This window comes from Doryrhamphus excisus, unplaced genomic scaffold (assembly GCF_037039965.1).
Source record: "Doryrhamphus excisus strain RoL-2023G ecotype Guam unplaced genomic scaffold, RoL_Dexc_Guam_v1.1 HiC_scaffold_24, whole genome shotgun sequence".
Classification (NCBI taxonomy): domain Eukaryota; kingdom Metazoa; phylum Chordata; class Actinopteri; order Syngnathiformes; family Syngnathidae; genus Doryrhamphus; species Doryrhamphus excisus.
This window is the reverse complement of record NW_027621862.1, coordinates 5747498-5767893: the sequence shown is the minus strand read 5'-3', so window position 1 is coordinate 5767893 and position 20396 is coordinate 5747498. Positions and strand designations below refer to the sequence as shown.

The window sequence follows — 20396 nt, the reverse complement described above, 5'->3', positions numbered from 1 at the left end:
TGAGAGCGAATAAAGTGCATTTTCGAACAATGGTTGTGTGTTTCAAGCAATAAAGCCCACCACACTGAATGTGTTCCATAAGTGCCAAAACACGCTTCGGAGGCCTTCTCTGAGCGAGTGGAGTGCTTTTTTGGACGTGGCACACATGTGCCATATATGGAGAAATTTTTGTCCACAAAGCCTATATGTAGCTTGAAATACATTATTACAGCGAGAGAAACACATTTTCTCATTTTAGCTGTAACTCCACAGCAGTGCTTCTCAGTCACCTGAAACTGTTGCAGATGGAACGAGATGCGAAGCTGCGTCAGGCACACTTGGAATGAGCCTCCTGGCACCTTCCGCTGGCTCACAATAACATGCCGAATCATGCTTTGGTCACAATGTGTTTGAGAGCGAATAAAGTGCATTTTCGAACAATGGTTGTGTGTGCCAAGCAATAAAGCACATCACACTAAATGTGTTCCATAATTGCCAAATCGCGCTTCGGAGGCCTTCTCTGAGCGAGTGGAGTGCTTTTTGGACGTGGCACACATGTGCCATATATGGAGAAAATTTTGACCACAAAGCCTATATGTAGCTTGAAATACATTATAACAGCGAGGGAAACACATTTTCTCATTTTAGCTGTAACTCCACAGCAGTGCTTCTCAGTCACCTGAAACTGTTGCAGATGGAACGAGATGCGAAGCTGCGTCAGGCACACTTAGAATGAGCATCCTGGCATCTTCCGCTGGCTCAATATGACACGCCGTATCATACTTTACTCAGAATGTGTTTGAGAGCGAATAAAGTGCATTTTCGAACAATGGTTGTGTGTGCCAAGCAAAAGCACATCACACTAAATGTGTTCCATAAGTGCCAAAACGCGCTTCGGAGGCCTTCTCTGAGCGAGTGGAGTGCTTTTTTGGACGTGGCACACATGTGACATATATGGAGAAAATTTTGACCACAAAGCCTATAGGTAGCTTGAAATACATTATCACAGCGAGAGAAACACATTTTCTCATTTTAGCTGTAACTCCAAAGCAGTGCTTCTCAGTCACCTGAACCTGTTGCAGATGGAACGGGATGCGAAGCTGCGTCAGGCACACTTGGAATGAGCCTCCTGACACCTTCCGCTGGCTCAATATGACACGCCGTATCATGCTTTACTCACAATTTGTTTGAGAGCGAATAAAGTGCATTTTCGAACAATGGGTGTGTGTGACAAGCAATAAAGCACATCACACTAAATGTGTTCCATAATTGCCAAATCGCGCTTCGGAGGCCTTCTCTGAGCGAGTGGAGTGCTTTTTTGGACGTGGCACACATGTGACATATATGGAGAAAATTTTGACCACAAAGCCTATATGTAGCTTGAAATGCATTATTACAGCGAGGGAAACACATTTTCTCATTTTAGCTGTAACTCCAGAGCAGTGCTTCTCAGTCACCTGAAACTGTTGCAGATAGAACGGGATGCGAAGCTGCGTCAGACACACTTGGAATGAGCCTCCTGGCACCTTCCGCTGGCTCAATATGACACGCCGTATCATGCTTTACTCAGAATGTGTTTGAGAGCGAATAAAGTGCATTTTCGAACAATGGTTGTGTGTTTCAAGCAATAAAGCCCACCACACTGAATGTGTTCCATAAGTGCCAAAACGCGCTTCGGAGGCCTTCTCTGAGCGAGTGGAGTGCTTTTTTTGGACGTGGCACACATGTGCCATACATGGAGAAATTTTTGTCCACAAAGCCTATATGTAGCTTGAAATACATTATCACAGCGAGAGAAACACATTTTCTCATTTTAGCTGTAACTCCACAGCAGTGCTTCTCAGTCACCTGAAACTGTTGCAGATGGAACGGGATGCGAAGCTGCGTCACGCACACTTGGAATGACCCTCCTGGCACCTTCCGCTGGCTCACAATAACATGCCGAATCATGCTTTGGTCACAATGTGTTTGAGAGCGAATAAAGTGCATTTTCGAACAATGGTTGTGTGTGCCAAGCAATAAAGCACATCACACTAAATGTGTTCCATAATTGCCAAAACACGCTTCGGAGGCCTTCTCTGAGCGAGTGGAGTGCTTTTTTGGACGTGGCACACATGTGCCATATATGGAGAAAATTTTGTCCACAAAGCCTATATGTAGCTTGAAATACATTATCACAGCGAGAGAAACACATTTTCTCATTTTAGCTGTAACTCCACAGCAGTGCTTCTCAGTCACCTGAAACTGTTGCAGATGGAACGAGATGCGAAGCTGCGTCAGGCACACTTAGAATGAGCATCCTGGCATCTTCCGCTGGCTCAATATGACACGCCGTATCATACTTTACTCAGAATGTGTTTGAGAGCGAATAAAGTGCATTTTCGAACAATGGTTGTGTGTGCCAAGCAAAAGCACATCACACTAAATGTGTTCCATAAGTGCCAAAACGCGCTTCGGAGGCCTTCTCTGAGCGAGTGGAGTGCTTTTTTGGACGTGGCACACATGTGACATATATGGAGAAAATTTTGACCACAAAGCCTATAGGTAGCTTGCAATAAATTATCACAGCGAGGGAAACACATTTTCTCATTTTAGCTGTAACTCCAGAGCAGTGCTTCTCAGTCACCTGAAACTGTTGCAGATAGAACGGGATGCGAAGCTGCGTCAGACACACTTGGAATGAGCCTCCTGGCACCTTCCGCTGGCTCACAATAACATGCCGAATCATGCTTTGGTCACAATGTGTTTGAGAGCGAATAAAGTGCATTTTCGAACAATGGTTGTGTGTTTCAAGCAATAAAGCCCACCACACTGAATGTGTTCCATAAGTGCCAAAACACGCTTCGGAGGCCTTCTCTGAGCGAGTGGAGTGCTTTTTTGGACGGGGCACACATGTGCCATATATGGAGAAAATTTTGACCACAAAGCCTATAGGTAGCTTGAAATACATTGTCACAGCGAGAGAAACTCATTTTCTCATTTTAGCTGTAACTCCACAGCAGTGCTTCTCAGTCACCTGAAACTGTTGCAGATGGAACGGGATGCGAAGCTGCGTCAGGCACACTTAGAATGAGCATCCTGGCATCTTCCGCTGGCTCAATATGACACGCCGTATCATACTTTACTCAGAATGTGTTTGAGAGCGAATAAAGTGCATTTTCGAACAATGGTTGTATGTGCCAAGCAATAAAGCACATCACACTAAATGTGTTCCATAATTGCCAAAACGCGCTTCGGAGGCCTTCTCTGAGCGAGTGGAGTGCTTTTTTGGACGTGGCACACATGTGACATATATGGAGAAAATTTTGACCACAAAGCCTATATGTAGCTTGAAATACATTATCACAGCGAGAGAAACACATTTTCTCATTTTAGCTGTAACTCCACAGCAGTGCTTCTCAGTCACCTGAAACTGTTGCAGACGGAACGAGATGCGAAGCTGCGTCAGTCACACTTGGAATGAGCCTCCTGGCACCTTCCGCTGGCTCAATATGACACGCCGTATCATGCTTTACTCAGAATGTGTTTGAGAGCGAATAAAGTGCATTTTCGAACAATGGTTGTGTGTTTCAAGCAATAAAGCCCACCACACTGAATGTGTTCCATAAGTGCCAAAACACGCTTCGGAGGCCTTCTCTGAGCGAGTGGAGTGCTTTTTTGGACGTGGCACACATGTGCCATATATGGAGAAATTTTTGTCCACAAAGCCTATATGTAGCTTGAAATACATTATCACAGCGAGAGAAACACATTTTCTCATTTTAGCTGTAACTCCACAGCAGTGCTTCTCAGTCACCTGAAACTGTTGCAGATGGAACGAGATGCGAAGCTGCGTCAGGCACACTTGGAATGAGCCTCCTGGCACCTTCCGCTGGCTCACAATAACATGCCGAATCATGCTTTGGTCACAATGTGTTTGAGAGCGAATAAAGTGCATTTTCGAACAATGGTTGTGTGTGCCAAGCAATAAAGCACATCACACTAAATGTGTTCCATAATTGCCAAATCGCGCTTCGGAGGCCTTCTCTGAGCGAGTGGAGTGCTTTTTGGACGTGGCACACATGTGCCATATATGGAGAAAATTTTGACCACAAAGCCTATATGTAGCTTGAAATACATTATCACAGCGAGAGAAACACATTTTCTCATTTTAGCTGTAACTCCAGAGCAGTGCTTCTCAGTCACCTGAACCTGTTGCAGATGGAACGGGATGCGAAGCTGCGTCACGCACACTTGGAATGAGCCTCCTGGCACCTTCCGCTGGCTCAATATGACACGCCGTATCATGCTTTACTCAGAATGTGTTTGAGAGCGAATAAAGTGCATTTTCGAACAATGGTTGTGTGTGCCAAGCAATAAAGCACATCACACTAAATGTGTTCCATAAGTGCCAAAACGCGCTTCGGAGGCCTTCTCTGAGCGAGTGGAGTGCTTTTTTGGACGTGGCACACATGTGACATATATGGAGAACATTTTGACCACAAAGCCTATAAGTAGCTTGCAATACATTATCACAGCGAGAGAAACACATTTTCTCATTTTAGCTGTAACTCCAAAGCAGTGCTTCTCAGTCACCTGAACCTGTTGCAGATGGAACGGGATGCGAAGCTGCGTCAGGCACACTTGGAATGAGCCTCCTGACACCTTCCGCTGGCTCAATATGACACGCCGTATCATGCTTTACTCACAATTTGTTTGAGAGCGAATAAAGTGCATTTTCGAACAATGGTTGTGTGTTTCAAGCAATAAAGCACATCACACTAAATGTGTTCCATAAGTGCCAAAACGCGCTTCGGAGGCCTTCTCTGAGCGAGTGGAGTGCTTTTTTGGACGTGGCACACATGTGACATATATGGAGAAAATTTTGACCACAAAGCCTATATGTAGCTTGAAATACATTATCACAGCGAGAGAAACTCATTTTCTCATTTTAGCTGTAACTCCAGAGCAGTGCTTCTCAGTCACCTGAAACTGTTGCAGATGGAACGAGATGCGAAGCTGCGTCAGGCACACTTGGAATGAGCCTCCTGGCACCTTCCGCTGGCTCACAATAACACGCCGAATCATGCTTTGGTCACAATGTGTTTGAGAGCGAATATAGTGCATTTTCGAACAATGGTTGTGTGTGCCAAGCAATAAAGCACATCACACTAAATGTGTTCCATAAGTGCCAAAACGCGCTTCGGAGGCCTTCTCTGAGCGAGTGGAGTGCTTTTTTGGACGTGGCACACATGTGACATATATGGAGAAAATTTTGACCACAAAGCCTATATGTAGCTTGAAATGCATTATTACAGCGAGGGAAACACATTTTCTCATTTTAGCTGTAACTCCAGAGCAGTGCTTCTCAGTCACCTGAAACTGTTGCAGATAGAACGGGATGCGAAGCTGCGTCAGACACACTTGGAATGAGCCTCCTGGCACCTTCCGCTGGCTCAATATGACACGCCGTATCATGCTTTACTCAGAATGTGTTTGAGAGCGAATAAAGTGCATTTTCGAACAATGGTTGTGTGTTTCAAGCAATAAAGCCCACCACACTGAATGTGTTCCATAAGTGCCAAAACACGCTTCGGAGGCCTTCTCTGAGCGAGTGGAGTGCTTTTTTGGAGGTGGCACACATGTGACATATATGGAGAAAATTTTGACCACAAAGCCTATATGTAGCTTGAAATACATTATAACAGCGAGGGAAACACATTTTCTCATTTTAGCTGTAACTCCACAGCAGTGCTTCTCAGTCACCTGAAACTGTTGCAGATGGAACGAGATGGGAAGCTGCGTCAGGCACACTTAGAATGAGCATCCTGGCATCTTCCGCTGGCTCAATATGACACGCCGTATCATACTTTACTCAGAATGTGTTTGAGAGCGAATAAAGTGCATTTTCGAACAATGGTTGTGTGTGCCAAGCAAAAGCACATCACACTAAATGTGTTCCATAAGTGCCAAAACGCGCTTCGGAGGCCTTCTCTGAGCGAGTGGAGTGCTTTTTTGGACGTGGCACACATGTGACATATATGGAGAAAATTTTGACCACAAAGCCTATAGGTAGCTTGAAATACATTATCACAGCGAGAGAAACACATTTTCTCATTTTAGCTGTAACTCCAAAGCAGTGCTTCTCAGTCACCTGAACCTGTTGCAGATGGAACGGGATGCGAAGCTGCGTCAGGCACACTTGGAATGAGTCTCCTGACACCTTCCGCTGGCTCAATATGACACGCCGTATCATGCTTTACTCACAATTTGTTTGAGAGCGAATAAAGTGCATTTTCGAACAATGGGTGTGTGTGACAAGCAATAAAGCACATCACACTAAATGTGTTCCATAAGTGTCAAAACGCGCTTCAGAGGCCTTCTCTGAGCGAGTGGAGTGTTTTTTTGGACGTGGCACACATGTGCCATATAGGCAGAAAATTTTGTCCACAAAGCCTATATGTAGCTTGAAATACATTATCACAGCGAGGGAAACACATTTTGTCATTTTAGCTGTAACTCCACAGCAGTGCTGCTCAGCCACCTGAAACTGTGGCACATAGAACAAGATGCGAAGGTGCGTCAGGCACACTTGGAATGAGCCTCCTGGCACCTTCCGCTGGCTCAATATGACACGCCGTATCATGCTTTACTCAGAATGTGTTTGAGAGCGAATAAAGTGCATTTTCGAACAATGGTTGTGTGTTTCAAGCAATAAAGCCCACCACACTGAATGTGTTCCATAAGTGCCAAAACACGCTTCGGAGGCCTTCTCTGAGCGAGTGGAGTGCTTTTTTGGACGGGGCACACATGTGCCATATATGGAGAAAATTTTGACCACAAAGCCTATAGGTAGCTTGAAATACATTGTCACAGCGAGAGAAACTCATTTTCTCATTTTAGCTGTAACTCCAGAGCAGTGCTTCTCAGTCACCTGAAACTGTTGCAGATGGAACGGGATGCGAAGCTGCGTCAGACACACTTGGAATGAGCCTGCTGACACCTTCCGCTGGCTCAATATGACACGCCGTATCATGCTTTACTCAGAATGTGTTTGAGAGCGAATAAAGTGCATTTTCGAACAATGGTTGTGTGTTTCAAGCAATAAAGCCCACCACACTGAATGTGTTCCATAAGTGCCAAAACACGCTTCGGAGGCCTTCTCTGAGCGAGTGGAGTGCTTTTTTGGACGTGGCACACATGTGCCATATATGGAGAAAATTTTGTCCACAAAGCCTATATGTAGCTTGAAATACATTATCACAGCGAGGGAAACACATTTTGTCATTTTAGCTGTAACTCCACAGCAGTGCTGCTCAGCCACCTGAAACTGTGGCACATAGAACAAGATGCGAAGGTGCGTCAGGCACACTTGGAATGAGCCTCCTGGCACCTTCCGCTGGCTCAATATGACACGCCGTATCATGCTTTACTCAGAATGTGTTTGAGAGCGAATAAAGTGCATTTTCGAACAATGGTTGTGTGTGCCAAGCAATAAAGCACATCACACTAAATGTGTTCCATAAGTGTCAAAACGCGCTTCGGAGGCCTTCTCTGAGCGAGTGGAGTGCTTTTTTGGACGTGGCACACATGTGCCATATATGGAGAAAATTTTGTTAACAAAGCCTATAGGTAGCTTGAAATACATTATCACAGCGAGAGAAACACATTTTCTCATTTTAGCTGTAACTCCAGAGCAGTGCTTCTCAGTCACCTGAAACTGTTGCAGATAGAACGGGATGCGAAGCTGCGTCAGGCACACTTGGAATGAGTCTCCTGACACCTTCCGCTGGCTCAATATGACACGCCGTATCATGCTTTACTCACAATTTGTTTGAGAGCGAATAAAGTGCATTTTCGAACAATGGTTGTGTGTGCCAAGCAATAAAGCACATCACACTAAATGTGTTCCATAAGTGCCAAAACACGCTTCGGAGGCCTTCTCTGAGCGAGTAGAGTGCTTTTTTGGACGTGGCACACATGTACCATATATGGAGAAAATTTTGACCACAAAGCCTATATGTAGCTTGAAATACATTATCACAGCGAGAGAAAAACATTTTCTCATTTTAGCTGTAACTCCAGAGCAGTGCTTCTCAGTCACCTGAAACTGTTGCAGACGGAACGGGATGCGAAGCTGCGTCAACACTTGGAATGAGCCTCCTGGCACCTTCCGCTGGCTCACAATACACGCCGAATCATGCTTTGGTCACAATGTGTTTGAGAGCGAATAAAGTCCATTTTCGAACAATGGTTGTGTGTTTCAAGCAATAAAGCACATCACACTAAATGTGTTCCATAATTGCCAAATCGCGCTTCGGAGGCCTTCTCTGAGCGAGTGGAGTGCTTTTTTGGACGTGGCACACATGTGACATATATGGAGAAAATTTTGACCACAAAGCCTACACAGCAAATTCAGAAGTGTTAAATCAACTCCTAGGGAGTTAAATTCAACACTTTGAAAGTGTCTATATTGGTCCACACTAAATCGAGTTAAAATAACACTTTTGAAAGTGTTAAACAGTTAACACTGTGACAGAGTTGGATCAACACTCTCAATAGTTGAAATTTAACACCCATCAGTGTTGAATTTACCTAACACTAGTGTGTAGTGTCAAAAATTAACACTATCATTGTGTTGTTTTAACACTGAATAAAATTCAAATTATACTAACACTATGGATAGTGTTAAATATTATACTACTACTACTGCTCATAATAATAATAATATTGACGTTAATGTTAATATTAATATTAATGATAATAATAATGTTGTTATTATCATCATTATTGTTGTTAATAATAATAATAATAATGATAATAACAACAACAACAATAAAATTTACAAAGAAAACCACACAAGTTGCAGTTTGAATCACCTGTATTTCAAACAAGCACACCACATTAACAACAGCACTGGCTTTGCAATAACCACAACACAGGTCACACAATATGACAATGTGGCACTATGTATGTTTTTTCACACAATATGACAATGTGGCACTATGTATGTTTTTTCACACAATATGACAATGTGGCACTATGTATGTTTTTTCACACATCTCATTGGAAAACTGTTTGTCATAGGGCCTGTAATAAATCAACTCCTTAACTGGAAAAACAGAAAATGAATCTGCTCTCTCATTGATACAGTATGCACTGAAATGATCATCCGATTCGTCAGTTGAATGTTTCAGAAAGGATATTGCTTCATGACACTGCTCACCAAGCAGCTGCTTATCCGTGCAGAGAACCTCCCTCTTTCTCTTTGGACTATCCTGGTAGGGTGTGCTGGTGGAAGATCTCCGGGACTGAGCTGCAGTGTTGCGCTGAACCGTTTTTATCCTCCAGGCCAAGTACCCAGATCCACTCTGTGGGTCATAGAAGTGTTCCTGTAATATTAAAAACATTAAATTGTAGAGTAAGTTCAGACCACATTACTACTCCATAAATTGATATACAAGCTTTTCATTTATAAACTTACATATCCATTGTCTGAGTATGGATCTCTGAGGCTGGGAAACAGAGAGATGATGCCCAAAGCGTATTTACTTCGCACAGAGACAGGTGGGCTCCTCCTGAAAGATAAACATGACATTACTACTACAGTTCCTTCAGTGCTTACAAATGTTACTGTTGTTAGTGTCACTGAGTTTAAGTCTCTTTCAAATAGTTTTTTTTAATCAGTTTTTGTATCATGTTTTAGCCATTTAGTATTTATCTCTTTCATAGGAGAAAATAAATAATAAGTTGCTTTACTAATATGCAATGTTCTAAAATAAGTGTGCTGTTAAAAAAAAAATCTGTAAAGTATAAATATGAACAATGAAGTCTTACCCATGACTTTCAACCATGTCGGCCACAAGAAGGTTTACCAACTGTCTCCTTGTGCTATCCATCAATGTTTTCATTTTATCATATTCATCCAAAATAATCTGTCCACCCGGTTTGTCCTTCAGAGCATCTCTCACCATCTAAAACATAAAGAATCATAAAGCAAATTAGCAATTATATCCATCACGATCATCATTATGTCCAACAACAAAAAAAGTTTGACACAGTTCTACTGCACAATATATTTGTGTGTGATATTTGATAACTAAGACCTCTTTTGCCGATTTCCGTTCAGCATGGGTTCTCTTCCCTCCATTTGTCCGAACAATCACTGTTGCATCAGATGAATCAGAGGATACTGGCACGGAGTCTTCTGACACTGACACAGATGAGTTGTCTGACATGGGTGACTCCAACGAAGTATATGAAAGATCATGATGAAGCACAACTGTAAACAGTAAAAGAAAAATGTATACACAAAATGAAAAAATAATTAGTTCTCCACAATACTCTATTGACGATCCACTCCTGACCTCACAAGCCTGAGTCTCACCTGTTGACTTAGTTGCCACCCTAACAGTAAGGTTCCCTGCTTGCAAAAGCTCCTCAAACACATCTGCATCGACTTCTGTCCCTGATTCATCTGTCAAGTGCAGCTCAGTCTCAAGTGGAAGATCTAGCTTATGAATGACTGATAAAAAAATATTAAATTTAGAGCAATGGAAAAATTATGATAAACAGAAATTTTCTAAACTTCTTTTCCCCAACATTTTAGATCAAGGGCACACAGGGCATTACCATTAGCTATCATAAACATAACTCCATAATATGAGACATTTACATATCACATAAATTCAGTAGATATTATAGCATTATTATGGCCGCAGCTGGGGGGTAGGGGGTGTGTGTGACTCCGGTAACTTTATTAGCTGCGGCTAACGTTAGATTGAGAAGCTAACGTTAAGAATAAGCTTTTGTTAAGTCCCAAAAGTTAAAAATAAATAAAATACAATAAAATAAAATAATTAAATAAACTACTCCTCCCTGTAAGAGCAGAGCTCTGTGTGGCTGGCGTGGTGGTCCGGTGCCTAAGGCCTAAGGCAGCAACATGCTACCCGGCTCACAGAGCTAGCCTGACTTTTAGCAATAGCAGCAGTCTCTGGGCAGGCGGGAGCTCAACCCCCCGGCCCAGCCCCGGCTCTCTAACCTTACTCCATCGCTTGATATTTTCATCGAAACTAGACCATAGCTAATTAATTGCCATAAGCGCACTTCGATGGCCTACAGATTTTCCGACAGAGAATATTCTGTTAATGTGATGCCTCATGCTCGTGCTACACCATTTTAGCTAGCTTTAACCTCTTACAAAAAATGTGCAGTTATATACCGTGTTATCCAAACGTGTAGCCTAAGCAAGCTGTGTATATTCATCAACACTGATGTGCAAAAGGAACATTAATGCACCCTTAAAAAATAGCATACAACAGCTAACCTTAACATTGGACTTAGCCTACCTTGTTAGAGCTATAGACAGGACTCCGCGACACTTATCGACACATATAAAGTACTTACTGAAAAGATACTCCGTGAAGTCTGGAGGTAAAGTCGTCCTCTGCTGACCGTGCTCGAGTCTCCAAGTCGTCCCGCCCTTTAGACAAACACGTCACAGATCCGTTGGAATTCTGGGAGCAACACTGTTAAGTGTTGATTTTAAAATCAACACTTAACAGTGTTGCTTGGATTTAACTCCCTGGATTAACACCAACTCTTTTGAGGAATTAACTCTCACATAGTTGAATTAAACTAAGCAAGTGTTAAATTAACACTGTATTTTTAACATACAACACCAACACTGGAAATCTAACACTTTTGATTTTGCTGTGTATAGGTAGCTTGAAATGCATTATTACAGCGAGGGAAACACATTTTCTCATTTTAGCTGTAACTCCAGAGCAGTGCTTCTCAGTCACCTGAACCTGTTGCAGATGGAACGGGATGCGAAGCTGCGTCAGGCACACTTAGAATGAGCATCCTGGCATCTTCCGCTGGCTCAATATGACACGCCGTATCATACTTTACTCAGAATGTGTTTGAGAGCGAATAAAGTGCATTTTCGAACAATGGTTGTGCGTGCCAAGCAAAAGCACATCACACTAAATGTGTTCCATAAGTGCCAAAACGCGCTTCGGAGGCCTTCTCTGAGCGAGTGGAGTGCTTTTTTGGACGTGGCACACATGTGACATATATGGAGAAAATTTTGACCACAAAGCCTATAGGTAGCTTGAAATACATTATCACAGCGAGAGAAACACATTTTCTCATTTTAGCTGTAACTCCAAAGCAGTGCTTCTCAGTCACCTGAACCTGTTGCAGATGGAACGGGATGCGAAGCTGCGTCAGGCACACTTGGAATGAGCCTCCTGACACCTTCCGCTGGCTCAATATGACACGCCGTATCATGCTTTACTCACAATTTGTTTGAGAGCGAATAAAGTGCATTTTCGAACAATGGGTGTGTGTGACAAGCAATAAAGCACATCACACTAAATGTGTTCCATAAGTGTCAAAACGCGCTTCAGAGGCCTTCTCTGAGCGAGTGGAGTGCTTTTTTGGACGTGGCACACATGTGACATATATGGAGAAAATTTTGACCACAAAGCCTATAAGTAGCTTGCAATACACAGCGAGAGAAAAACATTTTCTCATTTTAGCTGTAACTCCACAGCAGTGCTGCTCAGCCACCTGAAACTGTGGCACATAGAACAAGATGCGAAGGTGCGTCAGGCACACTTGGAATGAGCCTCCTGACACCTTCGCTGGCTCAATATGACACGCCGTATCATGCTTTACTCAGAATGTGTTTGAGAGGGAATAAAGTGCATTTTCGAACAATGGTTGTGTGTTTCAAGCAATAAAGCCCACCACTCTGAATGTGTTCCATAAGTGCCAAAACACGCTTCGGAGGCCTTCTCTGAGCGAGTGGAGTGCTTTTTTGGACGTGGCACACATGTGCCATATATGGAGAAAATTTTGTTAACAAAGCCTATAGGTAGCTTGAAATACATTATCACAGCGAGAGAAACACATTTTCTCATTTTAGCTGTAACTCCAGAGCAGTGCTTCTCAGTCACCTGAAACTGTTGCAGATGGAACGGGATGCGAAGCTGCGTCAGGCACACTTGGAATGAGCCTCCTGGCACCTTCCGCTGGCTCACAATAACACGCCGAATCATGCTTTGGTCACAATGTGTTTGAGAGCGAATAAAGTGCATTTTCGAACAATGGTTGTGTGTGCCAAGCAATAAAGCACATCACACTAAATGTGTTCCATGAATGCGAAAACGCGCTTCAGAGATCTTCTCTGAGCGAGTGGAGTGCTTTTTTGGACGTGGCACACATGTGCCATATATGGAGAAAATTTTGTCCACAAAGCCTATATGTAGCTTGAAATACATTATCACAGCGAGGGAAACACATTTTCTCATTTTAGCTGTAACTCCACAGCAGTGCTGCTCAGTCACCTGAAACTGTTGCAGACGGAACGGGATGCGAAGCTGCGTCAGGCACACTTGGAATGAGCCTCCTGGCACCTTCCGCTGGCTCACAATAACACGCCGAATCATGCTTTGGTCACAATGTGTTTGAGAGCGAATAAAGTGCATTTTCGAACAATGGTTGTGTGTGCCAAGCAATAAAGCACATCACACTAAATGTGTTCCATGAATGCCAAAACGCGCTTCAGAGATCTTCTCTGAGCGAGTGGAGTGCTTTTTTGGACGTGGCACACATGTGCCATTTATGGAGAAAATTTTGACCACAAAGCCTATATGTAGCTTGAAATACATTATCACAGCGAGGGAAACACATTTTATCATTTTAGCTGTAACTCCACAGCAGTGCTTCTCAGTCACCTGAAACTGTTGCAGATAGAACGGGATGCGAAGCTGCGTCAGGCACACTTGGAATGAGCCTCCTGACACCTTCCGCTGGCTCAATATGACACGCCGTATCATGCTTTACTCACAATTTGTTTGAGAGCGAATAAAGTGCATTTTCGAACAATGAGTGTGTGTGACAAGCAATAAAGCACATCACACTAAATGTGTTCCATAAGTGTCAAAACGCGCTTCGGAGGCCTTCTCTGAGCGAGTGGAGTGCTTTTTTGGACGTGGCACACATGTGTCATATATGGAGAATTTTTTTACCACTATAGCTTGCTTGAAATACATTATCACAGCGAGTGAAACACTTTGTCTCATTTTCGCTGTAACTCCACAGTGGTGCTTCTCAGCCTTGTGAAACTGTTGCATATCGGACGGGATGCGAAGCTGCGTCAGGCACATTTGGAATGAGCCTCCTGGCACCTTCCACTGGCTGGCAATGGACAGCCTTAACATCCTTTGCTCACAATTTTTTTCAGAGTGAATAAAGTGCATTTGCGAACAATGGTTGTGTGTGCCAAGCAATAAAGCACATCACACTAAATGTGTTCCAGAACATTATGATTACGGGATTTAGTTTCAAAAACATACTATGCTTGTTCACAATGCGTAACGTAAGCTACTCCTGATGTAACCCATTGGAAAATAAATGGTCTTTGGTGCAGTTCCAAGTGACAGCGCTAGGGGTCAGTGTGGTGTTTGTGAGGGGTTGTTGGGCAGTTAGATGAACGGGGAAGTGAGGGTTGGACGAGAGCCAAGTAGAAGCTCTCTGTGTGTGGGTGCATGAGTCAACTCTGAGGTAAATATTTTAAATATTATGCATTCTTCAACATAATAGTTTGTTAGTGGAATAGTAATAGTCTGTCCTTACAGTGTGTGGGTCTTTTTATGTTAGGTGATCTTTTGGGTGCTGATAGCAAAATAGCAAGGAGAGCTGTTCTTTGACAAGTTGGCAGTTTGCCACAGATTCTGCTGTCCAACGTTCATTTCATCAGTTAGTAATGTATGTAGACTTGAATTCTCTTTCTAGAAATTGTACATTTTTATGATTTCTAACCATACACTTGTATATCGTGTTGAGTAGATATATCAATGTGCCAACTCTTGTTACAGAAATGTGTGGACATTGTTGTTGAAATGTGTAACAAGGTATTAAGAGGATGCTTTTTATGTGACAGGGTATAGAACCACTGCAATTATTTTACAGAGATTTCTTTCTTGACGTTGATACCTTTTCTAAAAATAGTAGTCAACTACCAAATCCTAAATTCCAGAAAAAAGAACTCCATAATAATTTTGTGTCCTGTGCTTAATAAAGCTTTGCCAGGCAACACTATAATTCAAATGAAAAATAAAGAGTTGTGCTTCAGTGGTGCCAGTGGAACGGAAATGCGAGGCACCGGAAGGATTTAAGGGTTGCACATATCGGTGTTACATGACCTGCCTCCGGAGAGCAAAAGGAAGCCTTGTGTCATTGTCCTTTGTATACTAAAATGACAAAGAGTCAAACATGTATGTCACAACGGCGCAAATATTTACTGGTTTGACAAGTGCTGTTTTTCGTCATGGGACAACAAAGTTAATTCGTAGCACAACTGCCACCATGAGGTAAGAATTGTTGAGCTTCATCTTACACAACGGTACGATTGTTGGTTGATTGAACGGTTGAGATGAATACATTAGCTATACAGCAGTTGTTTTTATCCGTTATTGTATTCACACATCAAATAAAACAATAGGTCATAGGAATATAATGTCTTATTCATGTAGCAATTATGTGTCGACCATACATTACTCATTGCAAATGTATTTTATAATGACATGATTTACACTTTCTTTTAGCTTACAATTTGTGTATATTTATAAACTGGACAACGTGAAATAATTTAATTATTTAACAGAATTTATGATTCGTACTATACTGCAATTGCCACTACTGTCATGTATAATTCATACAGTGTTGCTGTTATTGGAACCAGAATTTCCCATTACAGGTGCTCAATGGATCCATAAAGTTCTATCTAATCGAGCCACATTTTTTTAACAGTCAGACAGGTGTGCGGTCCCTGTCTGTGAGCCATCATATGCTGGCCAGGACTAATAAACACAAAGACCAGGAGGAGTTGAATGACGAGCCCATTAAGTTCTCCACCAGCAAAGCCAGTCACAGGACCTGGAATGTTGACCGCTCCATGGGGAGTCATTATGAACAACCCTGGTGGAAAGTCCTCCCCCTCAGTGTGGCGGTGGTGATCTTCCTGTTGTGGTGTGCCATGAGAGATGAATCAGACGTTGACAAACAATTGGAGAAGGATCTTTATCAGCATTTACCTGGATTGCTCTCAGATGAGAAAAAATAGGATGTATATCATTTTATATCAAAGGGGACCTATTATGCTTTTTCTCCTTTTTACCTGTACCATCTTGTGTTAAATGTTTGGGATGCCTCAAAGTGCTCTGTTACAAAGGTGATGTCAGAGACAAAACTTTCTTGAATTGAACAATATAGGAAGCACTTTGGGTATGTGACCAATCACAGCAGAGTGGGCATGCCCAGAGGCGCCCACTAGCGAATAAATTAAGTTTGAAATAGGTGTAGATACTGCAAAATTTAAGACCACAACCCAATACATAGGGTCGAAAATTTTGCACAATAGGTCCCTTTTGTGTCTCGAGTAAATGCAATATCCTTGACTGCTTAATCTGTGCTGCCACACAATCGCATAGCCGACCTCTGTTGATTAAAAAAAAGCTTTGACTGTTGTGGAGTTTGTACTGACTGCATTAAATGTCAGAAATCAGAATTTGAGGTAGTGGAAATTTTATTTACAAGAAAGAAATCCCATGGCATGCACACACAGGATAAGATGAGCTAACAGCCCTGAGAAAGGCAGAGAAAAGAGTTTTCAGATGAAGCACTACTATAGTGAATAGCATAGTTGAGTCAAAGTAAAAATATATATAAAAAAAGAGACAAATGTGACAAATTGGGAGCTACACATGCTGGTAATAGTTCACAATTTACAAAACAAGTCAATCTTAACCCAACCAACCCCCTACACAATTAAAAAATAAAAGCCAAATGCTTAAGCACGCTCTCCTCTGATTCGCCTGGCCAGTTGGATGTCCTTGGGCATGATGGTCACCCTCTTGGCATGGATGGCACACAGGTTTGTGTCCTCAAACAGACCCACCAAGTAAGCCTCACTGGCCTCCTGTTAACGAATACAGTTACACAACTGGAAGCAAAAAATATTTAAACTACAAACAATAAGGTGTTCTCAGACCTGCAGGGCGCCAATGGCTGCGCTCTGGAACCGCAAATCGGTCTTGAAATCCTGGGCGATTTCCCTGACAAGACGCTGGAAAGGAAGCTTCCTGATGAGCAGCTCAGTGGACTTCTGGTAGCGACGGATCTCACGCAAAGCAACAGTACCAGGCCTAAAAGAGAAATTGCCTCATTTACCTCATTAAACATAGCTGAAAAACTAACATTACACGTTTTCACATTTCGTTGAATGGCTGCTGTACCTGTATCTGTGGGGCTTCTTCACTCCACCCGTGGATGGCGCGCTTTTCCGGGCAGCCTTCGTTGCCAGCTGCTTCCTGGGCGCCTTTCCTCCGGTGGATTTACGAGCGGTCTGCTTGGTACGAGCCATTATTCACCTGTTCGTCTAATCGGACAGAAATTCAAAGCAGTTACATTAGAAGAGTATGGTTATGGAGTCCGATTAATGTTGGCGCGGGCGCCATCGTTTTCACTTAATCAAAATCCCCGCCGCAGCAATGATGAAATAAGCAGTGAAAACCAGTAATGGTTAACCGCGAAATTTAGCAATACACATGGATAAAACATAATTAGGCGGCAAACTGGAAGGAATTAGGTGGATCCCGCGCTCTTAGGCCGGCTGCTTTATTCTTTGAGGTCGAGTACTTGAAAGCTGATAAATGCACCGCCACCATTAAGCAACAAGCGATACACACGTCGTTCATTTAGCTTCTTGTTAGCTTCAGTGATTAAAGCTAGCTAGAGCCGTTGTAAAATGGCGCCATGTAGCTACAGCTGTAAATAACTAAAGCATTTATAAACACAATTCTGCCTCAACAGTGGAGCCTTAGGCAATCAAATTAAGAATTATTGTTATAACATGGTTGTTATCAAAAGAGCTATTTCTCAGGTAGAGACCGCGCCGTATTTAATGAATTTAGCCAACGTTAGCCTCTTTGCTATGGCGCGCATAGTTGACAATACACAACCACGACTCAGTTCAAAAGCTAAACAGGTGATTGTAGAGCTGATAAACAAATATAGCCTACATTAAAATACTGTCAAGGGTAAATAGAACAGGTAGCGGTGGGCACTTGCCTGTATGTGACTGTCCGTACGTTTCCTGGGCGTATCTGTCTTTACGTGCGACTATGGATCCCTGTGGGAAAAATGAACGCAAGCTAGTGCATTTATAGCTCTAGAGCAAAGCGCATAGGCCCGCCTTTGAGCCTTTTAGATTGGCTCAGGCGTCATCCTCTTCAAAATGTGATTGGAGGAGACAGATGACGACATTGGCGAGGTGTATTCTTATGCAGGCCATAATTTATGCACATATTGTATGTGTTTAAGGACAGACCGTGCACCGAAATCTTGTTTCAGAATAAAACTGACTCTCAAAACAATGATAAAACCTTTTATTTTGCACATTTTATTTTTATGCTCCGGGAGATGTTGCGGAGAAATAGTACTGATAAGCGATGAGACGATTGCTCATGGTCGCCATTACGAGAAAACGAACTTTCGCGCTTTTGTAAAACTTCTCAGATTTGTTTTTTGTTTTTCTCCAGAAACTGCATAGGTTCGAAAACCAGTCGAGGGGTAAACTAATAATTAACTACTCGCTGACTTAGTTGTTTGGGCCACAATACGAGAGGATGGTCAAGTTTGAAAGTGGTCTGAAGCTTTGTTTCATTGCAAATATATAATAAAGGATTTAAGATGTGTAATAAATTCCTATTTGTACAGTTAATAATAATTGCTTATCTATTTGTTCACACATTGTTTTAACTTGTTTCCCATTTCAAATGATTGTAATTAGCCGAAATAATTACTGGAACTTTTGTAAAAAAATATATTATTTAAATACATTGTGATAGATATATATTTTCTTCATCAGTTGACATGAAAAATACCTTTAAAGACACGTAATTATGCCATCTTAAGGCGGAAAGTCTTGTCTTCCGGAAATGTTACCGTGATACCACACGGACGTTTTATGCGGTTACACAAGGGGTAAGTTTGCCATCGACGCGAATCGGAAATGTTTATAAATACGTTGTTTCGAAGAAAACTTGTCTTTAGAATACTTTGTGTTTGTACGAGCCTTATTCTAGCTGGGATTGTAATTATTCATTATGAGCGAGTAAGGTCTGCTATTCGGAGGTAAACAAACGTACAGTACATATTTATTTCTTGAAATATGTACACACAGTTGTGTCTTCATTGTGTCTTCATCACTGGAATCATAACGAATGCATATATTTGTGTTTTGAACAGATATTTTTACCTAACCAAGAAGCTGCCAAGCCACCTCGGACTCACAGCAACGATAACTTCAGATTTTTTTTTTCAGGACTTGCAAACCCAACAAGAAGCATCATCAGTTTGTCCATTACCCAATACAGGACACAAGCTCACATTTAACTTCCAAAACCCCCCGGATGCACCTATAGACATGGCAGCAGAGACTCCAGGCCCTCAAAATGAAAATTGTACCACAGAGCCCGGAGCTAGCTCATCCCTTGAGCAGCCTCCACAGTCAAAAGCAAAGAAATGTGGAAAGAAAAAGTCCACCACCGCCAGTTCAGAGACACCCAGACAAACAAGTGCAACTGCAGAGAGTCAAGCAGGCGAAAACACAGGGATGGTCAGTGTTTGTTTCTGTCGCTTTTTATCTTTCCAATAATACAACTGTGTTGTCTTGATGTGTCTTTCAGAGCGCTGAAGAAGAGTTTAAAAGACAGCTGGATTGGTGCATTGAGCAGCTGGAACTGGGAATGAAATCGCACAAAGCCACTCCAAGGCAGAGTTAGTACTGTTTCTGCAGTACATATAATGTGTGTTAAACAGTTATGTTGGGTCATACGTTTACACAGTCCAGTAGTTTATAGGATTTTTCCCCTACAGGGGAGGATGCATCTCATGGTCTTAAGACATTATGCAGCTCCAAAGCTCCTCTGGTCAAGAAGAGGCAAGTGATGAGAGCCATGACTGGAGATTACAGGAAAAAAATGGAAGAGGAAAAGCACAAGCAATTCAAACTAATCAAAAGCGGTGGGTAATTCTGGTGTTCTCTTGTGAAAATTGCTTGACTTGATTATTTGTTTTATCTTCCCATCTATCAGAAGTTGCATTAGCTCAGGTCAAAGTAAAGTCAGGGTCACCCAGAAAATCGGTTTTCCATCGGCGAGCTGAAGGTAAACAGGAGGAGAACCGGCATCAAAGTGAAGCTCAAGAATCAAACCCAAAGGCTCCTCAAGAAGGCTTTGTGTTCACTGCATCAAAAGGGGAGTTTCGTTTCAATTTTCTGTGATTGCAAGTTTCAGGAGAAACTTGGTTTCACGTTTGAAACAATTGGCTGTCTTTTAGCAAAATAAAAGTGAAAATATATAAGC

At 42.3% G+C, this 20396-nt stretch overlaps 3 protein-coding genes and 1 long non-coding RNA gene across 8 annotated transcripts; 2 read left to right on the top strand and 2 right to left on the bottom strand.

The window, feature by feature from the left end:
- Positions 1–8821: 8821 nt before the first annotated feature.
- On the bottom strand, positions 8822–11513 carry LOC144895246 (uncharacterized). Of its 3 annotated transcripts, XR_013625738.1 has the most exons (6): positions 11365–11493; positions 10346–10483; positions 10065–10240; positions 9796–9932; positions 9443–9536; positions 8822–9350 (listed from the first exon to the last, which is right to left on the bottom strand). It is a non-coding gene; the product is annotated as an uncharacterized LOC144895246 (long non-coding RNA). The 3 variants fall into 3 exon arrangements; XR_013625736.1 differs by lacking the exon at positions 10346–10483 and having other exon boundaries at positions 11365–11513; XR_013625737.1 differs by lacking the exon at positions 11365–11493 and having other exon boundaries at positions 10346–10609.
- Positions 11514–14459: 2946 nt separating this feature from the next.
- On the top strand, positions 14460–16228 carry uqcc4 (ubiquinol-cytochrome c reductase complex assembly factor 4). Its single transcript, XM_078788856.1, is given in 4 exon segments — positions 14460–14532; positions 14629–15341; positions 15781–16096; positions 16202–16228. Coding segments are annotated over 3 exon segments (441 nt in total). The 5' UTR covers positions 14460–14532; positions 14629–15243.
- A 309-nt stretch (positions 16229–16537) lies between these two features.
- Positions 16538–18235, bottom strand: h3f3d (H3 histone, family 3D). Of its 2 annotated transcripts, none has more exons than XM_058061205.2 (4): positions 18100–18235; positions 17265–17399; positions 17021–17174; positions 16538–16948 (listed from the first exon to the last, which is right to left on the bottom strand). In XM_058061205.2, exons 2-4 carry the CDS (start codon positions 17390–17392, stop codon positions 16820–16822), a joined length of 411 nt encoding a protein of 136 aa, XP_057917188.1. In that variant the 5' UTR covers positions 17393–17399; positions 18100–18235; the 3' UTR covers positions 16538–16819. The 2 variants fall into 2 exon arrangements, with proteins under 2 accessions (XP_057917188.1, XP_078644866.1); XM_078788740.1 differs by having other exon boundaries at positions 17265–17407; positions 18100–18223.
- A 725-nt stretch (positions 18236–18960) lies between these two features.
- cunh8orf33 (chromosome unknown C8orf33 homolog) lies at positions 18961–20394 on the top strand. 2 transcript variants are annotated; one of them, XM_058061201.2, is made up of 5 exons: positions 18961–19014; positions 19279–19648; positions 19719–19809; positions 19909–20055; positions 20127–20394. In XM_058061201.2, exons 1-5 carry the CDS (start codon positions 18998–19000, stop codon positions 20312–20314), a joined length of 813 nt encoding a protein of 270 aa, XP_057917184.2. In that variant the 5' UTR covers positions 18961–18997; the 3' UTR covers positions 20315–20394. The 2 variants fall into 2 exon arrangements, with proteins under 2 accessions (XP_057917184.2, XP_057917186.2); XM_058061203.2 differs by lacking the exon at positions 18961–19014 and adding an exon at positions 19021–19164.
- The last annotated feature ends 2 nt before the right edge of the window (positions 20395–20396 follow it).